The 23389-nt window shown below is 38.2% G+C and overlaps 1 protein-coding gene across 2 annotated transcripts in view; it reads right to left on the bottom strand.

The window, feature by feature from the left end:
- Positions 1–686: 686 nt before the first annotated feature.
- The window catches only part of LOC142350053 (cationic amino acid transporter 3-like), a 35661-nt gene continuing 12958 nt past the window's right edge, over positions 687–23389 (bottom strand). Inside the window, exons 3-4 of one of the 2 annotated variants that reach the window (XM_075401968.1) lie at positions 2775–4011; positions 687–741 (exon numbers count right to left, since the gene is read on the bottom strand). In XM_075401968.1, the coding sequence (XP_075258083.1) occupies positions 729–741; positions 2775–4011 (1250 nt within the window). In that variant the 3' untranslated portion in view covers positions 687–728. Of the gene's footprint in view, positions 742–2475; positions 4012–23389 lie in introns of those variants that run through there. The other variant, XM_075401967.1, reaches the window with a different exon arrangement.

Here is a 23389-nt window from a genome sequence, read left to right as displayed (position 1 = left end):
CAATTCTGAACCAATGATACCCATTTAGCAAAACATGATGTAGAACTTTTCTTTTCTTGAAAAGATTGTGCATTTCCTTTGCTTCTATAGATAAAGTAAGATTCCGAATCAGTTTTAACAGTAAGAAGCCATTGGCGCATTTTTTTCCAGAGTACTTGTAACAGCTGCTGTTGCAGTTATCAAGTCGAAAGCTTAACAAGTCTGATTGGATTTCATAATTTTGCAGTCCATTTTTTTAAAAATCTAATTGCTATATTATGACTATTGAATAACCATTTCAATAACTGTTTGTTACGCTTAGTGAATCTGATCGCAAATTGACTGGGTTTGCTGTATATCAAACAACACGGGATTTCTTTGTATACCAATTCAATCTGATAGGGAACTACATCGAAGGCAAAGATATTTGCATACATCTTTTTTCTTATTAGGTTTTTTTTTAACTGTTTTCATTACTGCCCACCCGTTCAAGTAAAAAAAACAATAAATGTTAGTTATATATTTATTTTCTATGCAATTTTTAATTCAAGATACAATAACAATTATACTACTTCTCAAGAACATTAATTATTATTAAACAAAGTATCAATTTATTTACTGCTAAAGACAAGAGACAGTATTTACTGCTCGACAGGGCACGTTGTTCGCTTATCAAAGTCAGTTTGTTTCGGATCTTGTTCCGGAGTGCTTTGTGTTGATATTGATGCTGTAGTCATTTGTTCCCCACGTCACGTAATTTTTCTGAAAAAAATAGTTTCTACGACAACAGAAACCGGATAATTTGAACAAAAAAAAAGAAAACATTTGTTTTTTCCCTCATACGCCTTTTTAAATTGATTCAGTTCATCAAGTTCTTCTTTGAAAAATTGTCTGGAAAGCAATTATTGTTCTGCCATTATTATTTTACTTCATAATTTCTGTTTTTATGCGTTTTTGTTGAGTTAAGATCATTGGTTGTTCTTTCATTCAACATGTTAATGTGCTGAAACGACCAGTAAATCTTGATAATTACATCGAAAAAAAAACATGAACCAATTGTATGTTCAGAAACAATATTAATATCCTTTTCGTATGATGTATTGCTTTTTCATGAAACATTTCGTTCGTTATTTTTGCGCGTGATTCTTTGTTTTTTCAATGTTCAACAAGAGAATGGAGAACAATAGCGCAACAACAGATCATACAATAATGCGATTATCCTGCAACGCCATCGCGGGGAACCCGAATCATCGGTGTGCTCAAATATAAGAAATTTGGACCAAGTTTGGTTATAAAACACATGACTGTATTTTCAGTTGCTTAGAATTGGCATATTTAGCTTCAGACAAAAAAAACCCTTGAAGGTGAATCTCGTCAGTAGCTTTGGTTTTAAAAACAAATAACCGACAGTATGCAAAGTCTTAAACCACAGAAAAAATATGAGCAAACAACTTATTTTCTTGATCTTCCATGCTCATATCAAAATTCGGTGAATTTGGTTGTGAAAAACCGAATCTCCCGCAATGTTCAAAATGTCTCAATTTTTCTACTTGAAAAACAAAAAGTCAAGAAATTATATTTGTTCACCAAGTTTTAACTTTGAGTTGCAGAAGAAAGTCAATCAATTTGCACTTCTCTAAAAAAAATAGTCTTTAAGAGGTAATTTAGAGCTCGTGTTATTAGAAAGCAATCACAAAATTTCACTATATTATATACATAAATTAAAAAAGTTCTTTAGGCAAAAAAATATCATTTCATACGACTCAAACCGTGCATAACAACAATTTCTTACGTCTTCAAACCGAACATGTAGAAATTTTTTTACGTTCGAAACCAAACACGCCAAAGCCAAAAAAGCATACTGACGACTTCCTACCCTTTAAAACAGAATATAACAAAAAGTTCCTGCGTTCAAATACCGATTTTTCCAAGGCTAAATAACAGGACATTCCGAAGCTTTCTTACATCACTGACCAATAAACATAGAGATGATTTGTAAGCTTTAAACTGTATATAAGGAACAAACCGAACAAGCCGACCATTTCTTACGTGGCAGAGTGAGCAATTCGGATTTTTCATTCGTCGTTTTTGTTTAATCTTATGGACTAGGAATACCATTTTATCAAAATGAGAGAACAAAACCTCTCGCATGGCCTTTTGATTCGTGTTTTTCTCGGAAAATTTTCTATGACATTACTTCGAACATGTTTTTTTTTATTTCTGAAAGAACAATGTGATAATCCAACACTTAATTTATAACAAAAAGCTTCGTCGATTTTACAAAATTTTTGTCTCTTGAGCGATACAAAAAACCTCATTTTCTTTATGAACTAACTCACTTACGTCGGTTTTTGTTTATTTGTTTCTAAGTTAAACAAAGTGAGATTATTTCAGTATGTGTAATGCTAAGACAGAGACCTCCAAACGAGAATTTTCTTCAACTTCCGAGAATACTGCCAAGTGGGAGACTAGAAAAACTTAGAGGAACAAATGATACAAATTGAATATTTTGAATTATATTATTTAAATTCACTCAACAAGTGATAAATTGTACCTAATTTGAAGCAAATACAGCATAACTTTAATGTCTGACATAAATAATACATATAAATAATACTTGGCAACCAAGAAGAGTGGATAAATCATAAATCATTATATTCTAATTGAAGCAAATTTAAGGCTCTACATGTTGATGCAAACATTTTTTTACCAATTTGATTTAATTCAACGTATGATTGTAGACTTCTTTTTGACTAGCTTATATGTCAGGTAGTATATATTGAACAGCAATTAACCGATTCGATTCTTGTGAAGACGATAAAGATGAAGTTAAAGAAGAGGATTCTGTAGATCCACTCCCAGGGTGCATTGTGCCATAGAGTAGATCTTCGTTTTCACCATCGTGGGAGACTACACTTAAATTGTCCCTGGACAGGGAACTGTTTCTGATTCCATACCAGAAGTAGAGCACGAACCCAACTGCCATCCAGATGACAAAACGAGCCCAAGTGAAGATACTCAATCGGGTCATGAGGTGGAAGTTGATGAACACAGACAGTCCGGGTAGGTATGGAACAAAAGGGACTTTAAATTTAGATCGGTATGGATTTTCGACAGATATTCTTGACAAATGAACTAATGGAAGAACTGTAAGAACACAAAACGTAACGCATAGTTCAACATAAAACCATGACAGATGATCTGGCATCACATCTGGAAGAACAACTATCAACACGTTAGTTATGGCGACCAAAATTAAGAAAATAGCCAATGTCATAATTTGTTCAAAGCTCAATCGAGTCACATTGCTTCCCAAATGTGTTTCAGAGCTTTCTTTCAAATTTATGGAGGAGTATCGCAGCACTATAACAGCCAGGGCTATTATAAGATATGCCAGTAGGGTTCCGATTGACATAAATTCGGCCAGCTGGGTCAAGGTCAAGAAAAAAGCAAAAATTGCTATCCCTGTACACCCCAAGACTGTAGCTATCACTGGAACTTGGGTTCGAGGATAAATTTTGGCCAAAATTCTGAAAATGAGCCCATCTTGAGCCATAGCGTAAATACAGCGCGGCATGGTGTAAACGGCGCCTAAAAGAGAGCAAGTCATGGCTGTCATTGCTCCGATGCTCACCGAATATTCTGCCCATTGCCATCCATTGTTGCTGAACGCAGCCGCAAAAGCTGCATTTGTGTTCACTTTGTCATACGGAACTAGAAGATCAAGGGATAAAGAGACGGCACAGTATAAACAAGTTACAAATATGACAACAAACCATAACGCAAATGGAATTGAGAAATCGGGTGTTATTGCCTCTTCGCTTGAAATTGCAATTGCATCGTAGCCCACAAAAGCGAAGTAGGCCTGGGCAGCTCCGTCGGATACAGATGAAACTCCATAGGGAAAGAAACCATCCGGCTTAGTCAAGTTATCCCAGTTGCAGAAGTAGAACGCACCAAATATAACAAAGGCTGCGACAGACAAATTGATGAAAGTAAGGAGATTGTTTACCAAAACTGAATTTTTCACGCCTGAAGACAAACAATGGTGATCAAATTTATTCATTTTTTATAAAGAAGAAAAAAATTAAATGATTTAATCCACAAATTTACAGGTTAACCAAAATAATAAAGAAAAATTTCAGAAGCATTGCAATTTCTCTCTTAATTTTTCTATGAACAAAAAAAAATTAGTAGCACTTTATGTATTGAGAATTTCAGAGAAAAAATGGCAAAAAAAACCTAGGGAAAAAATTGAGTCCCGCGTCAAAACTGTCCATCTTTGTTGCGGTGCAATATTAATTGATTCACTTGCTTAGAAATGCTTTATTATAACGCTTTATGCTTAAGAATCTCAAGCTGGAAAAGACCAAGTGAATGTGATAATATCATTTGAAATTATGAATATTTGGTTTCAGCACGTAGTTAATTATCATTGTTTTCCCCATCTTGCTCGGATTGCATGGAAGGTCATTGTATCAAAGGTCATTATAAATCGTAACATACCGGCCTCCTTGAACTGGTTCAACCTTACTAATGTATCAATGAAACTGGCTTTTTGGTTTTGTGGTCAATTCCGTTAAATATTATTTCTCTGCAACCCATCAAAAGTTTATCAATACTCTTTAAAATCAATCAGTTCCTGTTGCCAGTTTTCTACAGTTGTAATTTACATTTTCTTGCTGTCATTCCTTGTCTATATCCTCCGTTGTTCATTCTTCGTCTGTGTCATCTTCCATGTCAGATCTTAATGACGGCATGTCAATATCGTTTTTCATTAACAAGACAAGCTTGTTGACTGGTCGTATAAATAGTCCAGATGATGTCTTGACAACAACAACTCGAACCATTTTATCATTTCCATCAAAGACCTTTGTTATTCGTCCCATTGGCCACAGAGTGTGTAGTTTGTTCTCTTTCTTGATTTTACTACATCATTGATGTCAATATTTGTTTGTCCCGTTTGCCATTTTTTCCGTTGTTGTAAATTTGACAAATAGTCTGTTGACCACTTCTTCCGAAAGTCTCTGATAAGATTGTCCATCCTCTTCTTCTGCCGTGTCAATGAAATTGTTTCTTTTCCTGTTGTTTTTGGTGCAGGCTATGCTGTTATTGATCGTCCTATCAAAAAATGTCCTGGTGTAATTGCTATGGCATCATTGGGATCATTTGAAACGGACGTAATAGGCCTTGAATTTAAGATTGCTTCAATTTGTGTCAACAGTGTTGTGAAGTCTTCAAAAAACAGTTCTGTGCATTCAATGCTGCGGTACATGTGGCGTTTCAAAGATTTGACAGCGGCCTCCCATAGTCCTGCAAAATTTGGTGTTCTCGGCGGAATAGTAAGCCAAGTAATATTGTTCTCCTTGCTGAATGTTGATATAGAATCTTTAAACTCTTGAGTAGCTAAAGCTTGTTGAAACTCCAACTCACCCTTGGTCCCAATGAAAGTTATTGAGTTGTCGCTGAATATTTCATCAAGAATACCTCGACGAGATACAAATCTTTTAAAAGCTTCAAGACAGTCGTCCTTGGTCAGAGACATAACTGGCTCTATGTGAACTGCCTGCGTACTGAAGCGAATGAAATTGAAACGTATGTTTTCAAAAGCGTTCGAGTTCCATTTTTTGTGTAGAACGGTCCACAATAGTCGAGTCTGCAGCGACTGAACGCAAATGACAGCATTCCTCGTTCTCGAGGTAGATCTCCCATCTGAGACTGTAACAGTTTGGCATCAAATCGGATACATGGTGTCGTACTTTATTATTTTGCGGTGGTGATTTGCGTTGCGAGTATGCAGACTGAATGTTTATGATCGATTCGCGGAGCGAAATCTACTTTAACTTTTGTTTCGCTTACTTGCGGAGCGGGAGAACAAGAGGTAGTTTTGCAAACTGAATTGAATTGCATAAAATGAGAGGAATGAATTAAACAGATTGGAGCCACTTGGGCACAGCATGAATGCGTGATCAGACATGTCTGATCACGAAGCGGGAAACTATCAGACAACGGAATGAAATGATAAGATAAACAAATTGAACAAATTAATGAAGGTGAAAGTAATTGAACTAGTTTAAGGCATCAAATAAATTTTACTGCAATGATTAAATAAAATGAATAAATATACCATCAGGTATCACATACCCTTCGCAGCAAGAAGAAAAATTGTAATATACAATTTTTCAAATATACTTAAATAATAACAATATTTACAAATTAATACAAGGTCCCCGGTTAAATAGATAATATCAATATATTTGCTGGTTATCATAACTAAAAATACGGTGATTAATACAATATAAAATGTCTTTTCAGTTTTTTGAGTTTTACATGGTCCAATCGTCATTTTCCTGATCTTGTTCTTCCGCATCAAGAGCAGTCATAGATCGAGCCAATGTCGGGGTGTCCGTTTCTAGTAAGGGTACATTTCGTACCGCGGGAGGCGAGACAGAACCAATTTGCGGTGACACGTTTCGCTCTTCGGGTTGTGTCTCCAAAATTTGTTGCACCGATTCGATAACGGTGACAGGGGGTGCAAAATTCTCGACATCACCTGCTCGTCGGGGTCGTTTAGGTGGTGGTAGAATGTCTGATCCTTGGGGTGATGTTTCAAAACCGTAATATGACGGGCTTCGTCTATTACGGTCAGAAGATCGTTTGGAAGAAGCTGTTGCGGGTGGATCAGTGGGCGCGGTTGTAGTTGGTTCGCTAATTTCTAGTGGAGGTTGAGCGTTTCGGATCGCAGCGAAGTTTGGTAATTTTGAGACGCGCCCCCGCATTGCGCGAGAAATGTTGGATCGTTGTGAAGATACTCCGCTGCCCGGCTCTCTCTTCCTATGCTTCATCTTTTTGTCACCCTTTTGCTTTCGGGTGAACTCCTTAATATGGCTGTGGATCAGCTCTTCATCTATCTTCTCCCCACCACGTGGCCCGCGTCTGTCGGCATAAACTTTTAACGGAGTCTGTCTCTCCTGATGGGTGCCAAATTTGGCACTATCGCTATTGCGGACGGTGACAATTTGTTTGCCCGGCTCCTTGATGGTCGATGTAGTCGGGCTTACTTTTAAGATGTGCGATCCTGGGGCGAGAACTTCATAGAGGCCTTCAAGTTTCTTCTTGGATCGTCTTTTGCCGTAGATTTTGCGAGCCGAGTTTAGCTCGACCGATCGTTCTTTTAGGGGAATGGGGCGGATTGCTTTCGTTTTCAGAAATCGGGATTCGCCATCCGTGCTCTCTCTCTCTCTCTTGCGTTTGCATCCGTTGTGGCGCGTGTCATGCCCTTTTCAACTTCTATGTCGCTTCTGTATCCACTGATCCATTTGTCGTCGGGCAATATTTCCTCCGGCATCACTGTTTCTTCGTCTAAATAGTGGTTTATAATACCCTTATACGACAAATTCATTAAATTCGGCTTAGTTGCAATCACGCTTAGCGGGGTATTAGGTTTTCTCCCAAAATGTGCTTCGAAGGGCGAGATCTTTGTTGTTCTTTGTTTACAAATTCGCAGTTGGTGAATGATTATCTTTAATGCATGCTTTACATGAAAGGCGTGTGCAGCTAATTTCTCTTCTTTGATACATGCAAGTCTATTCTTAATTGTTTGAATTAATCGTTCCACCAACCCAATAGCACGGTGATCATTTACGGGCGCTTCAATAATTTCAATGTTGTTTTTATTACAAAAAGTCTTTACTTGATGTCCAATTAAGCATTTAGCTTGGTCTAAACGAATAGATCTTGGTATTCCGTGAGTTTCGATGTACATATCCAAAAATTTTAGAACATTGGGTCCATTAGCTTTTTCATATACATATGCAGTTGGATATTTAGAAAAACGATCAATTGCTGCCAAAAAATAAACTTCAGTGTTCTTTTCATCAAAAATTGGTCCTCCAAAATCAATTTGAATTTCTTGATTAGGTTCAACACATGGTATATGAGGGGTAAATTGCTTAGCGGGGATTACGGATTTTAGATTCTTACCAATTGCGGTGCACGGTTTGCATTCAGTGGCCTTGACTATTAGCTCCCGATGCATGTAAGGCCACCAGCAATGTGTTGCCATACAAATCATACCCCATGTACCTGGATGACTGGCATGAATGTCATCTGTAAGTGCTTCGCGAAGTACGTTGGGGATAGCTACCTTCTCGTCTATGCAGACGCACCCCGAGCGCACGTGAAGGTCCCTCCAGTACGAATGTATATACGGGTTGATGGCTTTTAATCGGGCTTCATTATTTGTCAGTATACAATCCCTGACTTCTTTTAGGACGGCATCTTTACTAGTGAGGGAAGCGATGAGCGATTTACTGAAGATCTTTGATACTATGTAATCAAACGTGGGGACGTGCGGGCTTGGCGTTAACGGTGTACTAGCGTTTGAAGAATGGGTAGGGGATGTTGGGGTTATGTTGTGGGCCATGCTTGTTGTCGGCGGACTATTAATGTTTTGCGGGCGTTGATTTGCTGAGCGGGGTGTAGAAGTTGAATTTGATCGCGTACTCGCGGTGCGCGTGCCGTTTTCACTAGTTGATGGTTGATCCGCTGCGCGGGATGTATCATTGAATCGCACTCGGGTTATCCTTTTCTTTGACGGCATACTGTGAGCTATTAAATTGATATCTTTAATTATGGATGATGTTTTAGTTGAGTTTTTGAGAGTAGAAGAATGCGACTGAATTCTGGATCGACAAGGGGCAAAAAGCACTGATTTTATTTCTGGGTGGTGACTTTTTGAGTTATTTGCGGAATGTGATTCGATTGGCGGGATTTGTAATTGAGTAATTTGATGCTTGTGCTGCGCGTATGCCACTTTATTCCTAATTTGGATTAATTGTTTGTTATTACTGGTGTTTTGCAGAGCGAGAGAAGTGCTAAGTGTATTTTGAGACGCGAGTGGTGCATATTTTAAATTCTTTAATTGGTAACTACTATTTGAGGTATGATCTCGCGGGGCGAGTGAATGGCTAAATACATGTTCGCATACTTGCGCAGCGTGTGTGCTAATTGAATTTATTGATCTATTAAGAGACTCAAATTTAGGTGTAAATTTGTGTGCGGAGATATGTGTCTCAATTTTAGGTGTGTTTTGCGGGTCAAGTGAATGATTTGTTAGTAACTGGTGTAAACGCGATGTGGGGTGTTTAGTTTTTAATTCTAGTGTGTTAATTGAATTCGAGATTAGTTTCAACTTTGCGACTATAAATTCTTCATCGTATGTGGAGACCGTTTTAGCTTTTTGAGATGGATTGCGAGAAATATAATCTACTAAACCCATTTTTGCCCCCGGAAGGTGTTCAATATCAAATTGAAAAGGAAGGAGACGATCTACCCATCGGGTTAATATACTGTTGTAGGATTTATTAGATCGGTGTTCTTTCATAATTGAGAGAAGTGCTCTGTGATCAGTGATTACTTTAAATTGTTTTCCGTACAAATAATTTTTGAAATATTCTGTGGACCAGACTACACCCAAAAGTTCAAGTTCATTTACGCTATAGCGCTCCTCACATGAGTTTAGGAATCTAGACGCGAACGCAATCGGTTTCCACCCATCTACAGTTAGTTGCTCGAGTGCCGCACCAAGACCTGACCGAGATGCGTCGCATTTCACGCGTGTTTCGAGTTGCGGGTTGTAGTGACTATTAGCCGTAGCGTTTGCTATGCGGGTTTTTATTTCTTGAAAACAATTTTCATGTTCGGTCGTCCAAATGAATTTGGAAGACTTTCTCAATAGCGGACGAAGGGGGTGGCTTATTTGGGCTAAGTTTGGGATAAATTTACCAATATAATGAACGGATCCCAGAAATGAACGGAGTTTCTTTAGTGTTTTTGGTGCATCAAGAGCCAAAATTGCCGCAGTCTTAGATTCGAGCGGCGAGATACCCTCTTGTGATATATGATACCCAAGCCAGTCAATTTCCAGTTTTCCAAAGTGACATTTAGGTAAATTTATCCTAAGGTTTTCATCATCTAAACGTTGTAAGCACTTCATGACGTAATTTTTGTGACTATTCAGAGAACCTTTGCTAACAATTAAGATATCATCCAAAAAGCAATATGTATTTTCCAATCCAATTAGAGTATAATCCATAGCTTTTTGAAATTCTGCTGGCATGTCTGTAAGTCCGTAAAATCCTGTTTGAAATCTATATGTGCCAGTCATATCACCACTAATTATATTAAAATTGCAATGATTAGCTGTATTAACATCTAAATTCAATTGACTGTAAGCGTATTTCAGATCGATCGTAGAAAAATAAGTTGTGTTTTGCGAGGCGGGAGCGCTTATTTGTTGAGAGATTGATTCAATGAGCGTATCAATATTCGGCATTTGATATTTGTTATTGTGGATAGCTTTATTCAAAATTTTTGAATCCAATGCAAGCTTTATCGTTTGGTCTTTTTTAACAGTTACCACAATAGGTGAAATGAAATAATTATCTGGGCAACTCGACAATTTTATGATATGCTTTTCGGCTAATAATTTCCGAAGTTCTGTATTAACTTTGTCTTGGAGATTGATAGGGATTCGTCTACCTTTTTGGTGTCTAGCTTGGAAGTTCTTGTGAAATTTAGATTTTGCTACATGACTTTTTGATCGTCCGATGCGTGATACCAACCCAGGGAATTTTGTGGCTATTTGCTCCTTAAATTCCGATGACGCAATGTTATTGACAGAATTACCTTTTTGAAGTGTTGATTGCGTTACTGCAAGTCCAATTTGGTCGAACAAATCACGACCAATTAAGGACTTTAGGCCGTCAGCAACAACAGTGAAGATTGCTGTGTTGCATACCCATCCTTTGCTTGTGATCGGAGCTTGGATTTTTCCCAGTACCTGTATTGGCTCGTTGGAGAAGTTTCGTAATTGTGTTGGTGATGATTCGTGGATCCAGAAAGCGCGGGGGCTGTTCTGAACTACTTGCGACGCGAGTGAATGATGCAATATACTACAAGCACTCCCGGAGTCCACGAGTAGAGTTGTATTAGTGTTTCCAATCTTGAGTGGCATATTGAGGGGTTCAACTTTCTCTACTGTGGAGTCAATCATGGCAACTGTGTTGTCTTCTTCGCCGCTGCTGTAATCAGATTCATAGAGTTTTGGCGGTTGAACAAAGTTTACTGAGTCCTCTGGGTGTGGGTCATCTTCCACCACCCGAACCATCTTTTTCTTGGGATCCTGTGGTTTTGAGTTGATGATCTTTTGTTGTTTGCGGCAGACCTTCGCAAAGTGGTTTAATAATCCGCAATTATTGCATGTCTTTCCTTTTGCGATGCATTTTTCGCGATGGTTTGGGAGCCAAACTCCACCACAATTGGAACAGTTGAGTGTTGATCTATTATTCTGTCTTGTAGCATTGTTGTTGTTGTTCTGCCAATACGGCCTTCGTGAATTGTTATTGAACTGTACGGCATTTACGTTCGCCGGGACAACAATTTTATTATGTTGTTGAATTTGGTGTTGATTTCGCATCCCGAGTTCCATATTGATTGCCAAATCCAATGCTTGACGCGGTTCCACAGTTTGTTTTAGTAGCTCTTTTTGAATCTCAGGGTCGATCAGATTTGTGATGAACACATCGCGTATCAGGGTTTCTTCTTTATTCTCGAAGTCGCAGTTTTCTGCCAGTTCTTTTAGTTTGCCGTAGAAATGTTCGACAGTTTCCCCCCTGAGTTGTTTTGTGATCAGAAAGACGTGTCTATCAAATGTTATGTTACGCGGGCGAATGAATGCTTCTTCTACGATTTTCCAGAAGTTAAGAGTTGATAGTGTATCTATCATAATGTGTGGGTTCTTACAATTCAAGATACGGCGTCCCTCTATTCCGATACTCAAGTAGAGGAGAGATACTGATTTTCGATCCGCCAACGACCACGGTTTATCGCCACACATTATGCCTATCTCGATGATTCTTTGGCATTTGTTTTGCCAATTCATTTTTTGTTGCGCGTTGCGCGCGTTCCGTTCTCTTTCTGATTGTGCAGATGCACCCACAATCGTCTCTTCATAGATGGGTTCCAAGGGTAGCTCCACCATTTCAGGCTTCGGGCCGAGTAGCGTGTCCAAGATGATATTCTCTTTGGCTAAGAGCGCTAATTTGTATTGAACTCTCCACTTCTCCCAGCGAAGTGGTGGGTCCGATGTCGGTTTGTCCCAGAAGGGGTCGATTCCAAGAGGTGTTCTTTTCGTTGCTGACTGCGCCATGTCGTACTTTATTATTTTGCGGTGGTGATTCGCGTTGCGAGTATGCAGACGGAATGTTTATGATCGATTCGCGGAGCGAAATCTACTTTAACTTTTGTTTCGCTTACTTGCGGAGCGGGAGAACAAGAGGTAGTTTTGCAAACTGAATTGAATTGCATAAATTGAGAGGAATGAATTAAACAGATTGGAGCCACTTGGGCACAGCATGAATGCGTGATCAGACATGTCTGATCACGAAGCGGGAAACTATCAGACAACGGAATGAAATGATAAGATAAACAAATTGAACAAATTAATGAAGGTGAAAGTAATTGAACTAGTTTAAGGCATCAAATAAATTTTACTGCAATGATTAAATAAAATGAATAAATATACCATCAGGTATCACACATGGCTTGCATCTGTATAAGACACCCTTCACTACAAAAAGCCCTCAAGGTATCCAAGTAGTTCGTCGAAGCGTGTATAACGTCAATTGAGGTCCTGCGTGAAGATTTTTCTTGTGTGCTTCTCGAATAAGCATTTCAGTGATTGGTGATTTTCTTGGAACAAGAACTGGAAGTTTTCGATCTATTGTGTAAGGTGAATTGGCTAGGCGTCCCCCAACTCGAATCACCTTATTTTCTTCATCAAAAAAAAGGTAAAAGGCTGTTGAGAAAGCTGCTTCTAGGAGATTTTTGTCTCCTGTGTCTCCTCTTAGTGGCTGCTCCATAGGCGTTAACAAAACATTTTTTTCTCTGGTTTTATCTTTGTTGAATTGATGTACTGTTTCGCTAGAATTGTCTGTATTCCCGGTAGACACGATGTACAGTTGATCCCCAGGGCCCCCGGCCCAACCCATACCATGGCTGACATCATCCTTTGAGACCCCGACACCATCTACGCTAACAAGACATCCTGGGCCCCCCGCCCTACCTATACCTAAGGAATTCGTAGTAGAAACTTAGCTCGCATTTTCACCTGCGCCCCCGGCGCTGACATGACTACCTGGACGCCCGGCCCTACCTGTATCTAAGGAATTGGCAGTAGAAACTGAGCTCGCATTTTCACCTGCGCCCACGGTGCTGACAAGACTACCTGGGCCACCGGCCCTACCTAAACGTTGAGGAGCATTGGTAAGAAAAGAGATCACCGTGCCCTTACAAATCCTGGTGTTGATGTAAGCATCTGGGCCCCCGGCCCTACCTATACCACCAACCCCCTCTGTTCCAGTGAATTTGTTACGTTGCTGAACGTCTTGTTGTGTCGCATCTTGTTGTGCTGCTGTTGCTTGCATCTTCAGTGGGCTGATTCCTGATGATCCTGTATTCATGAAGAAAATTTCGCTGTAGGAAGCTGTACAGTTGAAGTCTTCCTTCGTATAAATCTTTCCCTTGTAAGGAGACTAAACTATAAGTCCGGATCATGGGTTGAGACGTAGACTCATTACTATCAGTTCTTTCGTTTGGCGTCGAAGAGCATGCTTTCAATCTTTCCGACATTTTTGTTGTCCGCTGTTTCACCTTTGAAGATTGAATTCTTCTCTTAATACTGCTGATGAACCTTTGGACATACGTAAATATCCTTGTAACTTTGTGTACTGAGGAATGCCGATTTATCATCAATAAAATTGCGTTAGCTTCTTTTGATGAAATCATTGTCACGTTTTCAGATTGTACTTTTACTTCTTTTTCGGTCTCTTCTCCTGTAGGTGACAAAATGTCAAGTGAAGGCCAGGCGTTTTTAGGTTGCCGCAACCACTCTGGTCCATTCCACCAAAGCTTATGGTCCAACAAACCAGCTGCTGCTAATCCTCTTGAAGCAAAATCCGCTGGATTATCTTCTGTTGAAACATATTTCCAACTACTAGCTGGAATAATGTCTTGTATTTTTGCTACTCGGTTGGCGACAACTGTTTTCCATTTCCTCGGATAATCTTGTAGCCAGGCAATTGTAACCGTAGAATTTGACTACACAAAAACCTTCGGAGTTGGAAACCGTTCATCGCTAATAGCATTTGTCACTGCCTGAACAAGCTTAGCTCCTAGCAGGGCAGCACAGAGTTCCAACCTTGGCACACAAACTGATTTAATTGGTGCAACTCTTGTCTTTGCTGTAAGCATTTTTGTTTCAACAAAATTTTCTGTTTCCTGTCTGATGAAAAAGACACCAGCATATGCTTTAGTAGAAGCGCAGAAGATGTGCAACTGCAAATCTGATTTCTTGGCTGGCTTGAGAACCTTACTTTGAAGACTAATTTTTTCAAGATCCTTCAGTTGTGCTCGAAGTCGCAGGTATTGCTGTAGAATTGGGTCCGATAAAAGTTGATCCCAGCTAAGCTTGTCCATCCACAACAGTTGAACAAAGGATTTTTAATGAATAGTTGTTGGTTATAGCCATCCGAGCGGGTCAAATAAACGTGAAACATCTGAGAGGATTTGCAGTTTAGTAAACGGAGCTCCCTTGTCATGTTTTACTGTGAAACCAAATTGATAAGGATTTGGATTCCACATTATCTCAAGCGTCTAAATGGCACAGTCTTCGCTTTCAGTTTTCTTCTCGTCGTCCGTTGCTCTGAAAGTGGCAGCTAGTCTTCATACAAGTTTTGAGTCGCTAGATACCCATTTCCGTATATCAAAACCTGCTGAAGCAAGAAGCGTAATAATGGCGTCCTGGAGCTTCTCTGCGGCTTGCTTTTGAATCTTCGCATCCTGTAAGTAGATCATCCACATACATATCAGTTGTTAGAGACAAAAGAAGTTTATTGTTTGTTGTTTCTTCGGCAAGAACTTGTAGTGGTCGAATTGAATGAAAAGACGAAGAAGCGATGCCGTATGTTACCCGAGTCATACGAAAGGTTTCAATCGCCTCTGAATTCGGATCTTTTCACAATAATCGGGGATAATCTTTTTCCTTGTCCAGATCCACTTGCCTGTACATTTTTGCAATATCAGCAGAAAGTGCTACTTGGTGTAGTCGAAATCGAACAAGAATGCTGAAAAGGTCTTTCTGAATTTTCGGTCCAACCATGAGTCTGTCGTTAAGAGATACTCCTGTTGTCGTCTTTGCGGATCCATCGAAAACGACCCTCAGCTTGGTGGTAGTGCTTGACTCCTTGAACACAAAATGATGACAAAGATAGTAGCAGTTTTCGACAGGCTTGATAAGTTCTGATGTTGGAACTTTCTCTATGTGTCCGAGACGAAAGAACTCTCTAATGAATTCTGCTTATCTTTTTTAAAGGTCGGGTTGTCTTTCCAATTTGAATAGAAGACTGCGGAGTCGTTCTTTGGCTTGTTGAAGTGAATCTCACAATGCTTTTGTCTCTTTCTTGAAGGGAAGTTTCACTATGAGGCGACCTTCAGGGCTTCTTCTAGTTCTTTCCTTGAAGTGATCATTGCAGCCTTTTTCTTCGGCTGTCCAAAGCTGCGCTGCTGGAACTTCTTCTATTTCCCAAAAACGCTTCAAATTTTCTGGCTCTGAAGAAACAAAGAAAGTCTGCAGATCGTTTGTATAGGTTTTGTCTGTCTGTTCCCTTCCAATAACAACCCAACCGAACATTGATAGCCTATATGTTATTCCACAGTTAGGCTCCTTTAGTCGATTGTTGCCCATCTTTATATCTTCATGATGAAATGCTTCGATCAAGAGGTCAATTGATGACGGCTTGTTGAAGTCTGGGTCTGCAAGCTCCAACTCCTTTATTGTTTCCCATTGACTGGTGTCAATGAACCGTGATGGCAGATTATCAGTCATTTTTGTCAAAAATGACGTACTAATATTGACAGTGGACGATCTGTTCCTTGATGAGAAAAGAAGGTCCACGCGACCTTTGTTGTCTTGAACCGTCCCACCTAGTCCAAAAACTTTTGTGTTGCTGCTTTTCTTCTTCAATTGTAACCTTTGTACTGCTGATTCAGTTATAAGGTTGTTTTGTGAAGCTGAGTCTAGTAGTGCCCTAAGTAGAATTGTCTCGCCGTGAACATTAACGGAAACAATTGCGGTTTCAAGAAAGACATCTTCTGAAGTTCGTTGAGTCATAGCTCCTGTGAACTTGCTGTTGCCTTTGAGGGAGTTTTTTTTAGGTCTTTGTTGTTGGTCTTTATTCGTATCTTTTTCGTTTGTCCTTTTCGTGGACTTTGCTGTGCTGAAAGCTAAAAACACACTAAACGGACTCGGGTTAAAAGACGGGAAATTGGGTTTCAATTAATCCCCCCTTCAAAAAATGCGGCCATTTTTTGCGCGCGAATTTATTGCTATTACTTCGGGGGAGCAAACCTAGACTAAAAATTTCGAGTTCTCTGCGAGAACTGAGAAAGAGATTTTTTTCCCCGAAGTTTCAAGAAAAAAGTTTTTGTAATCCTTGAGATATAGTTCTCCCACTACATAACTTTACCGGGTCTCAGAATTAGATTAATCAACTTTGTTATACAAGTTAATCAACTTGTATAACATGAGGGGGGATGTGTTATCTAGTGGGGGGCGGTCCGCTTTTAACTTCCCCTTTTAAAAGTTTCCCATTTTAGATTTTTTGCTACATTTTTTAGAGAGTTAATGCTTGTGGTGCCAAATGCTTTGACTATTTTATCCTTAACCTATTTGTTGGCGGACCAAATGTTGCGGTGCAACATTAATTGATTCAATTGCTTAGAAATGCTTTATTATAACGCTTTATGCTTAAGAATCTCAAGCTCGAAAAGACCAAGTGAATGTGATAATATCGTTTGAAGTTATGAATATTTGGTTTCAGCACGTGGTTACTTATCATTGTTTTCCTCATCCTGCTCGGATTGCATTTTAAGGTCATTGTATCAAAGGTCATTGTAAATCGTAGCAATCTTGATCACTCCTGCATTATTTCAAACAAAATTTTACATTTTAATAACTAGAATTAATGATCAAAATGCTTACGGAAAACGTTCAAACTTCTATAAGGGTTTTCTCCGTAATCACTTCTGTCAGATTTCTATTGCTTAGATGTTTGACTTTAGTATCACAGTTAACTGTCTCATCGTGATGCCAATATTCATTTATTAAACAATCAGAACTAACATGAAATGCTCTGTCTGCAAAATGCTGCAGTTGACCATCAAAGTTTGCGATTTAGATATTCAATTGGTCAAAAACGAGTAGCAAGAATTGAATTCAACATATAAAAAGATGACAAAATTCATTTCTAAAACAAAAAATTCTGACCAATCATATGACACTCAGTGAAACTCAATGAGTCAGACAAGCTAAAGATAATGAGACTACACATCAATTGACTCGCGTAATTTTCACCGCGATTCAAAGACTTGTTTTGAAAGTTGTTATGATTACTATAATTATTGTTGTAATTATAAATGATAACCAAAAATTAATTTAAGCGATGAACGAACTTTAATTAATTAATTAAAAAAACTTAAGTAATTTAGGAAACTTAATCAATAAAGGAACAATTAATTGCTGTGCTCTAGTTACAAAACGGCAAAAAGAATTTAAGAAAGTGTTTGGTTTCACTAGCATCACAGATTCTGATTGTCTCCATAAACAATTACAGAAGTTTAACCAATTAGACTCAGAATAAAAACTCCGCTCAAATTCTTTTTTTTTCAAAAGCATATAAAAAACATAGCTGGAAGAATCCATATTTGATCGTTGACGCATTTATGAAAACTGTTGTCTTGGAAATTGTTGATTTGTGACGTAACCAGACGAAATGTTATCAATTTGTCTTTTAAAAGAAGAAATTTTTTTATAAACGAAATAGGGAGCGATTTGTCCGCTTTACAGAATAATTGAGATATATGAAAACTTTGAACAGCGTTTTCAGTTAGCGCAAAATGTGCATTTTCCACCCTGGCAAATGAGGTTATCGGTTTTTGCACAGTATGTACATCAGATTACATCGTTAGCCAGAAAACAACATTCTCCTCAAATCTTATCAACTTTAGAAACGAATCTCATTTTATGCTAAAAATGTTATCCAAAAAACAATCTGACAAACAATGACAAAAAACAAAGTTCAGTTCTTTATGTCGTCAATTTAACCAGTTTTGACGCAAGCAGACGATAGCAACTGTTGATACAACAAGCTTCTTAAAAAGTTTATTTTTTTTCTCAGATCTAAAATACCAATAGGACGTTCCCCACATTTTGCGTTCAATAAATTTTCTTCTGTTCTTTTGTGAATAAAATTTTTAGCCAAAGAAACCGGCCAAGTTTTCCTGAGATATTCAAAAGAAAGCATCCTTTGACTAATTTAAGTGAAAGTTGCGAATAATCTGTGATTTTTTAAACCAAATTTTGTTTTTAATAACTTTAATCTATAGCACCACCAAAAAACATTTTATGATCAAGGCTGAAATTCCAAAATATTGCTAAGCGCACGTGGGTTTTTAAGTTTTTCTCTCAATTTTATCAAGCAAGATGAAACTAAAGACATTGAGAAAATGTACACTGAGTCTTTATCACCCCAAAAGTTGACCTCCCAGAAAGATTTGGCTGCTATCACTTTAAAAAGCGTTAAACCTGGTTTAAACACTGTACGTGAGGAAATCAGCTATGTTGTGGTTGAGCAGCAGATTGAGCGGTTCTAAATTTGGTGAGATCTAACCAAACCGACCAACGCCCTTGCTTTTTTAAATCCGATTGGATCAAAAACCAGTCAGAGTACTGGGGGCAGCCTTTATTAAACGAGGAATAAAACGTTCTACAAATGCGTATTCATTATTAATCCGATAAAATGTTTTGAAAACTGGAGAAAGTTAGACGTTTTTGTCAGCTGCCTGACAAAACTACAGAGTCTATTATTGCAATTTGCAATTTATCTTTCGGATTGACTCAGCAAATGAGTGGTTTAACAATTTATGACACTATCCTGCGTTCAAGTGCCCCCAAATCAATCCTTTTCTTCCCCGAAAAAAGGATAAGCTGTACCATATATCCCTTATTGAAAGTCATGTTGAATGAAACTGAAATTAGATACGACCATTGGGAATCCATTTTCGATGAGATGGCATGCTCCAAATCAATATAGGCCTAGTAACAATTTTTGTCTGTACTGTCTTAAGTGAAAGAAATACCACGTAATTTTTGACCCCGATAGGCGCGATTGTGCAGTTTGCGAGTTCAGCAAATCTAACTGCAACAGAAATAAAACCAACTGAACTCTCAGATCTAGAAACCATCAGCAGTAACTGCATAACAACCGTGAGGTTCCTTACATTTTTGGTTGAGATGTTCCGAATTAATCACATCCGTTATGGTAGCTTGCATTTTACAAGCATAATCGTTAGAAAACTAGAACAAACTCTTCGCCATTAGTGAATGTGTTTTATGAGCATCTAATCATGGTGTAAGAAGCACAAGCAGCAACAAGAAAAACAGTTGTTGGGCAGACTTGAGCGGTGTAAATAAGATTATTATTCTGCACTGTGATAGAAGTAGGCCTCAAAGAAACAGTCAAGGAAAACTAACAACGATTCTGCAGACCATTTAACAAGCCGCGCGAAAACTCTTCGCTTGAAGGGGCAGTTTGGGAGGACGGCGAAGGTTATGTCTCTGGAGATTGTCGCAAATGACAACACTAAAACGTTGAATGAACTTAATTATTCTCCCCCTAAGGAAAAACAACCTGATCGAGAATTTGATCAAGACTCCAAAATCTTCAAAATTAGTTCTTTTGCTAAATTTACTGCAGCTGAACGTTAAAAATTTATCCCGAGCATCTACTACATGCAAAAAATTGGGCTGCTCTGAACAATAAAAGTGGGCAATCATTAAAATAATGCAATTCTTAACTTAGCCTGCAGGCATCAGCATTATGAATTTGTTCCTCCTATTCTGTGCAGTGCAAGACTAATTTCACGGAAAAATTGAAAGGTGGGATCAGTAGAATTGCTTTTTTGGGAATAATTTGACGTCCTGCTGCTAAATCTATAGCTCGTTAAGCAAATTCAGAAGCTGTAGAACTACTTAACTCAAAACAATTGGGAGTAGCAGTAAAATCTGGTGCTGAGTGCATAGTACATTCAACAAAGATTTCCTATTAGAAATCGCAAAAATCGGAATATACCGGAATATTCCAGATTGATTTTAAGAAAATTCAATTTGGTGAAAAGAAGCAAGGTCTTGGAAGCAGCTGCTAAATATTTACCTAGGGCCCCTTCTGCAATTTTTCCTACTCACACGCAGTCATTTGAATTTTATGAACACATATATAAGTACAGGAACCTTTGAGTAAAATTTTGCTTTCACTAGCATTGTGGGCAATCATTATAAAAACTAAAACAAAACTACCAAATCAAGTACAGTTCATAGATTACATACTTTGCGCTCCCAAACAAATAATGCGACATCTGAGTACCTGTTGACCTGAAACCTGTTTATAGCAGAGTGATGACAAAAAGAAAGACAGGACTTGAAATCCTGGGCATTTCCGTGTGCGACCCTAGCTTTGTGGCCGCATCTTTGTGGAAAAGAGTCAACAAACTAGAAAAAACTGTTCGACAACCCTGCCTATCTAGACAACCCAGTGTGCGAATGGATTTCTTTGAAGCTGTTTTAATGCCACAAAGCTCTTATGTCGCCTGCATTGTGACATTCAGAGACTTCATTTTAGAGTATGTTAGGTACCGTTATAACTGACAACGCTTGGAAGCAGGCTTTTCTACCTATAAGCAATACTTGCGTTGGAAGTAGAAAAACAATTGTTCAATTGAAAGCGGCGTTATTGGGTCAGTATTGCAGTCAGACGCTTAAAAAGGAGAGAATCAAAACTTCAAAAAACTGTGGAAGAACTAAACAATCTAGAATTTACAACACAAGATCAAGGAAGCAGTTGGCGACGCTGCTATTTCCAAATTTTGTTCGTCGGATTTCCGACGGAAAAAAACTGTTTGCCTTCAAATTCCGCACCACTAATCTCTAGTTTGGGCCTTGATATTCAGCCAAATGAATTCAGACTCGCAATGAAGTGTCGGATTGGTGTTCAGTTTTAAATTGAGGAACGAAAAATCCCGTACCGTCAAAAGTGAACACGGAACAAGCTAGGGGGTGACGCATTAAGCTGTCATGGTTAGGGATATGATATGACGGCACGTTAAAGTGAGGAATAGAACATTTGCTGCTTGCTCGAATGCAGACTTAGCACCCATCTGCGAACCGAAAAGTTTGATTCCAGAAGATTTAAAGGCCAGCAGCTGCATACCTAGTCAATGGGACAACCAGCTGCGGTAGATGTAACTATTACTTCCCCAGTGCAGCCAGTCTAATTTCGAATGCGACGAGGACGTGTGGTTTTGCTCTCAAAAATGCCGAAGAAAAATAATCATATCAATGATTATCAGTGATCTTAATGAGAAGTTCCGCCAAAATGATGATCACTAGAAATCCTCTGTTATGAGACACATTCATGCGAAAATAACCTCAGCTCTACAATGGTTAATTCATAGTCACGGCCTACCTAAATTTTAATTGCCCAGTTATTGCTCTGTGAGAACTAGTTTGTCACCCAATGGGTGGGGACAATCCTCATTTTTATTCAACCCGATGGTGTGGGTTGAATAAGACAAATTGTTGAGGAACCGAATGTGTAGGTTCATGCAAACAAACAAAAGGCAAAGACGCAGTTGCGTGAGTATCATGGTAATTTATGGTTACGAACTTGATCGTAATAAAACTTCATGAAGATCAACTAAATTTGGAACTGATTTCGGCTATAAGTTCTCTAACCAAGTAATTTGTCAATTAATTTTGTCAAAATTCAGGAAACAGCTCGTTTCCTGCGCAATTACCTGCGGAAATGTTGAAAAAGAGGGAGCTATCAAAACTTTTTAACAATCTTGTTCTCTGATTTCGTTCACCAATTTCTTCCATTTTTTCCTAGAGAAAACTTTGACTTCTAGCGAAAGAGGAGAAAACATTATTGCCAGAAATCATTTGCAGAGCTGCCCAGAGTTTCAATTGAAATTGCATTTGCATGTATGTGCAAACATGGTATTTTTCAGGTATATTTCTTCCAAAAGACGGAATATCACCAGCAAAATTAACAGTAAAGATTGATCTTAACGGCTACAAACCCTCAAGATTAGGCTTATTTATCTGAGCCAGGAGATTGTTTGAAAATTTGTCAAGAAGTAATAACTAATAGTTTTCATAACTTACAATCAGTTGTTTAAAGCAAACTAGATTTTCAGATGTCATATTCCTCAATTTTCTAGACAGTTTCTTCAAATTTCTCCTTTGTTTCTGACGGTAAAAACGTCTGTTATAATTTTCCAAAAATTTGCTCAGATTGTTCAAATGTGTCCTTAAATTTTGACAGTATAAACGTCTGGTTTAATTTTCGAAAAAAAATTTCCGTTTGTTTAAATTTGTCACTAAATTTGAACAGTTTAATATTTCCTTTATTTCTGAGAGTATAAATACTGTCAAATAAGTAAAACTACGGTCAAAACTTACGTCAATTCTGAAGAAACTGACAAGACGATTTTTGAAAAGGAAATTTGAAAACTTAGTTCGGTTTAAAAAACCAATTCTTTATAAAGCCTGTATTTTTGCTTTCTATTCGCTCTTCGCACAGGCAGAAACCCTTTTGAATTCATACAGCTTTTTACCCACAACCACTAGAATATTTTGATCAAGCAGTTCATCGTAGAATACGAATCAACTAAAATACCTTTTGGCCTTCATTTATGTGATTGAGATCAATGAAGAAGAAAAAATTTCCAAAACCTAGACGAAAAGAATTGACTCCCAGGTTGCTCACTTTGGACAAAACTTTGAACATTTAGTTAAAGTTATATTTATAACGAAAAACATGACTAGGTATGCTGCCATATTGTTTTTCACGCCTCGATGCCCATTAGTTGTACCGATTGGCGAGAACTCCCGTTTTTCCCAAAACAATTGGAAACATTTTCATCTGATTATGTTTTTACCTTTTTTCGGTGGTTACAGGCCTGGGGAAATTCTAAATATAGTACCGTTTTCCCCTGCTGAATACTTAATACTTTCCGCAACTGTCAACTTAATACTTTCGTTTTAAATTTGCCAGAATTCAGTGTAAGTTTTACATGATCTATTACAATTTTATTATTGTGGTCCCGGATCATAGTAACATAGTAACTCAGCGCTGAATCATAGTATTTCAATTCTGCAATTTTACCCTGCACAGTACTATGTTCATGTCATTTTTTACACTGATCATGGTAAAAATACAGAACAAAAAAATGT

This window comes from Convolutriloba macropyga, chromosome 11 (assembly GCF_964194025.1).
Source record: "Convolutriloba macropyga chromosome 11, txConMacr16.3, whole genome shotgun sequence".
NCBI classification, from domain to species: Eukaryota; Metazoa; Xenacoelomorpha; order Acoela; family Convolutidae; genus Convolutriloba; species Convolutriloba macropyga.
The sequence above is the reverse complement of the archived record's forward strand: the minus strand, read 5'-3'. Positions and strand labels throughout refer to the sequence as shown.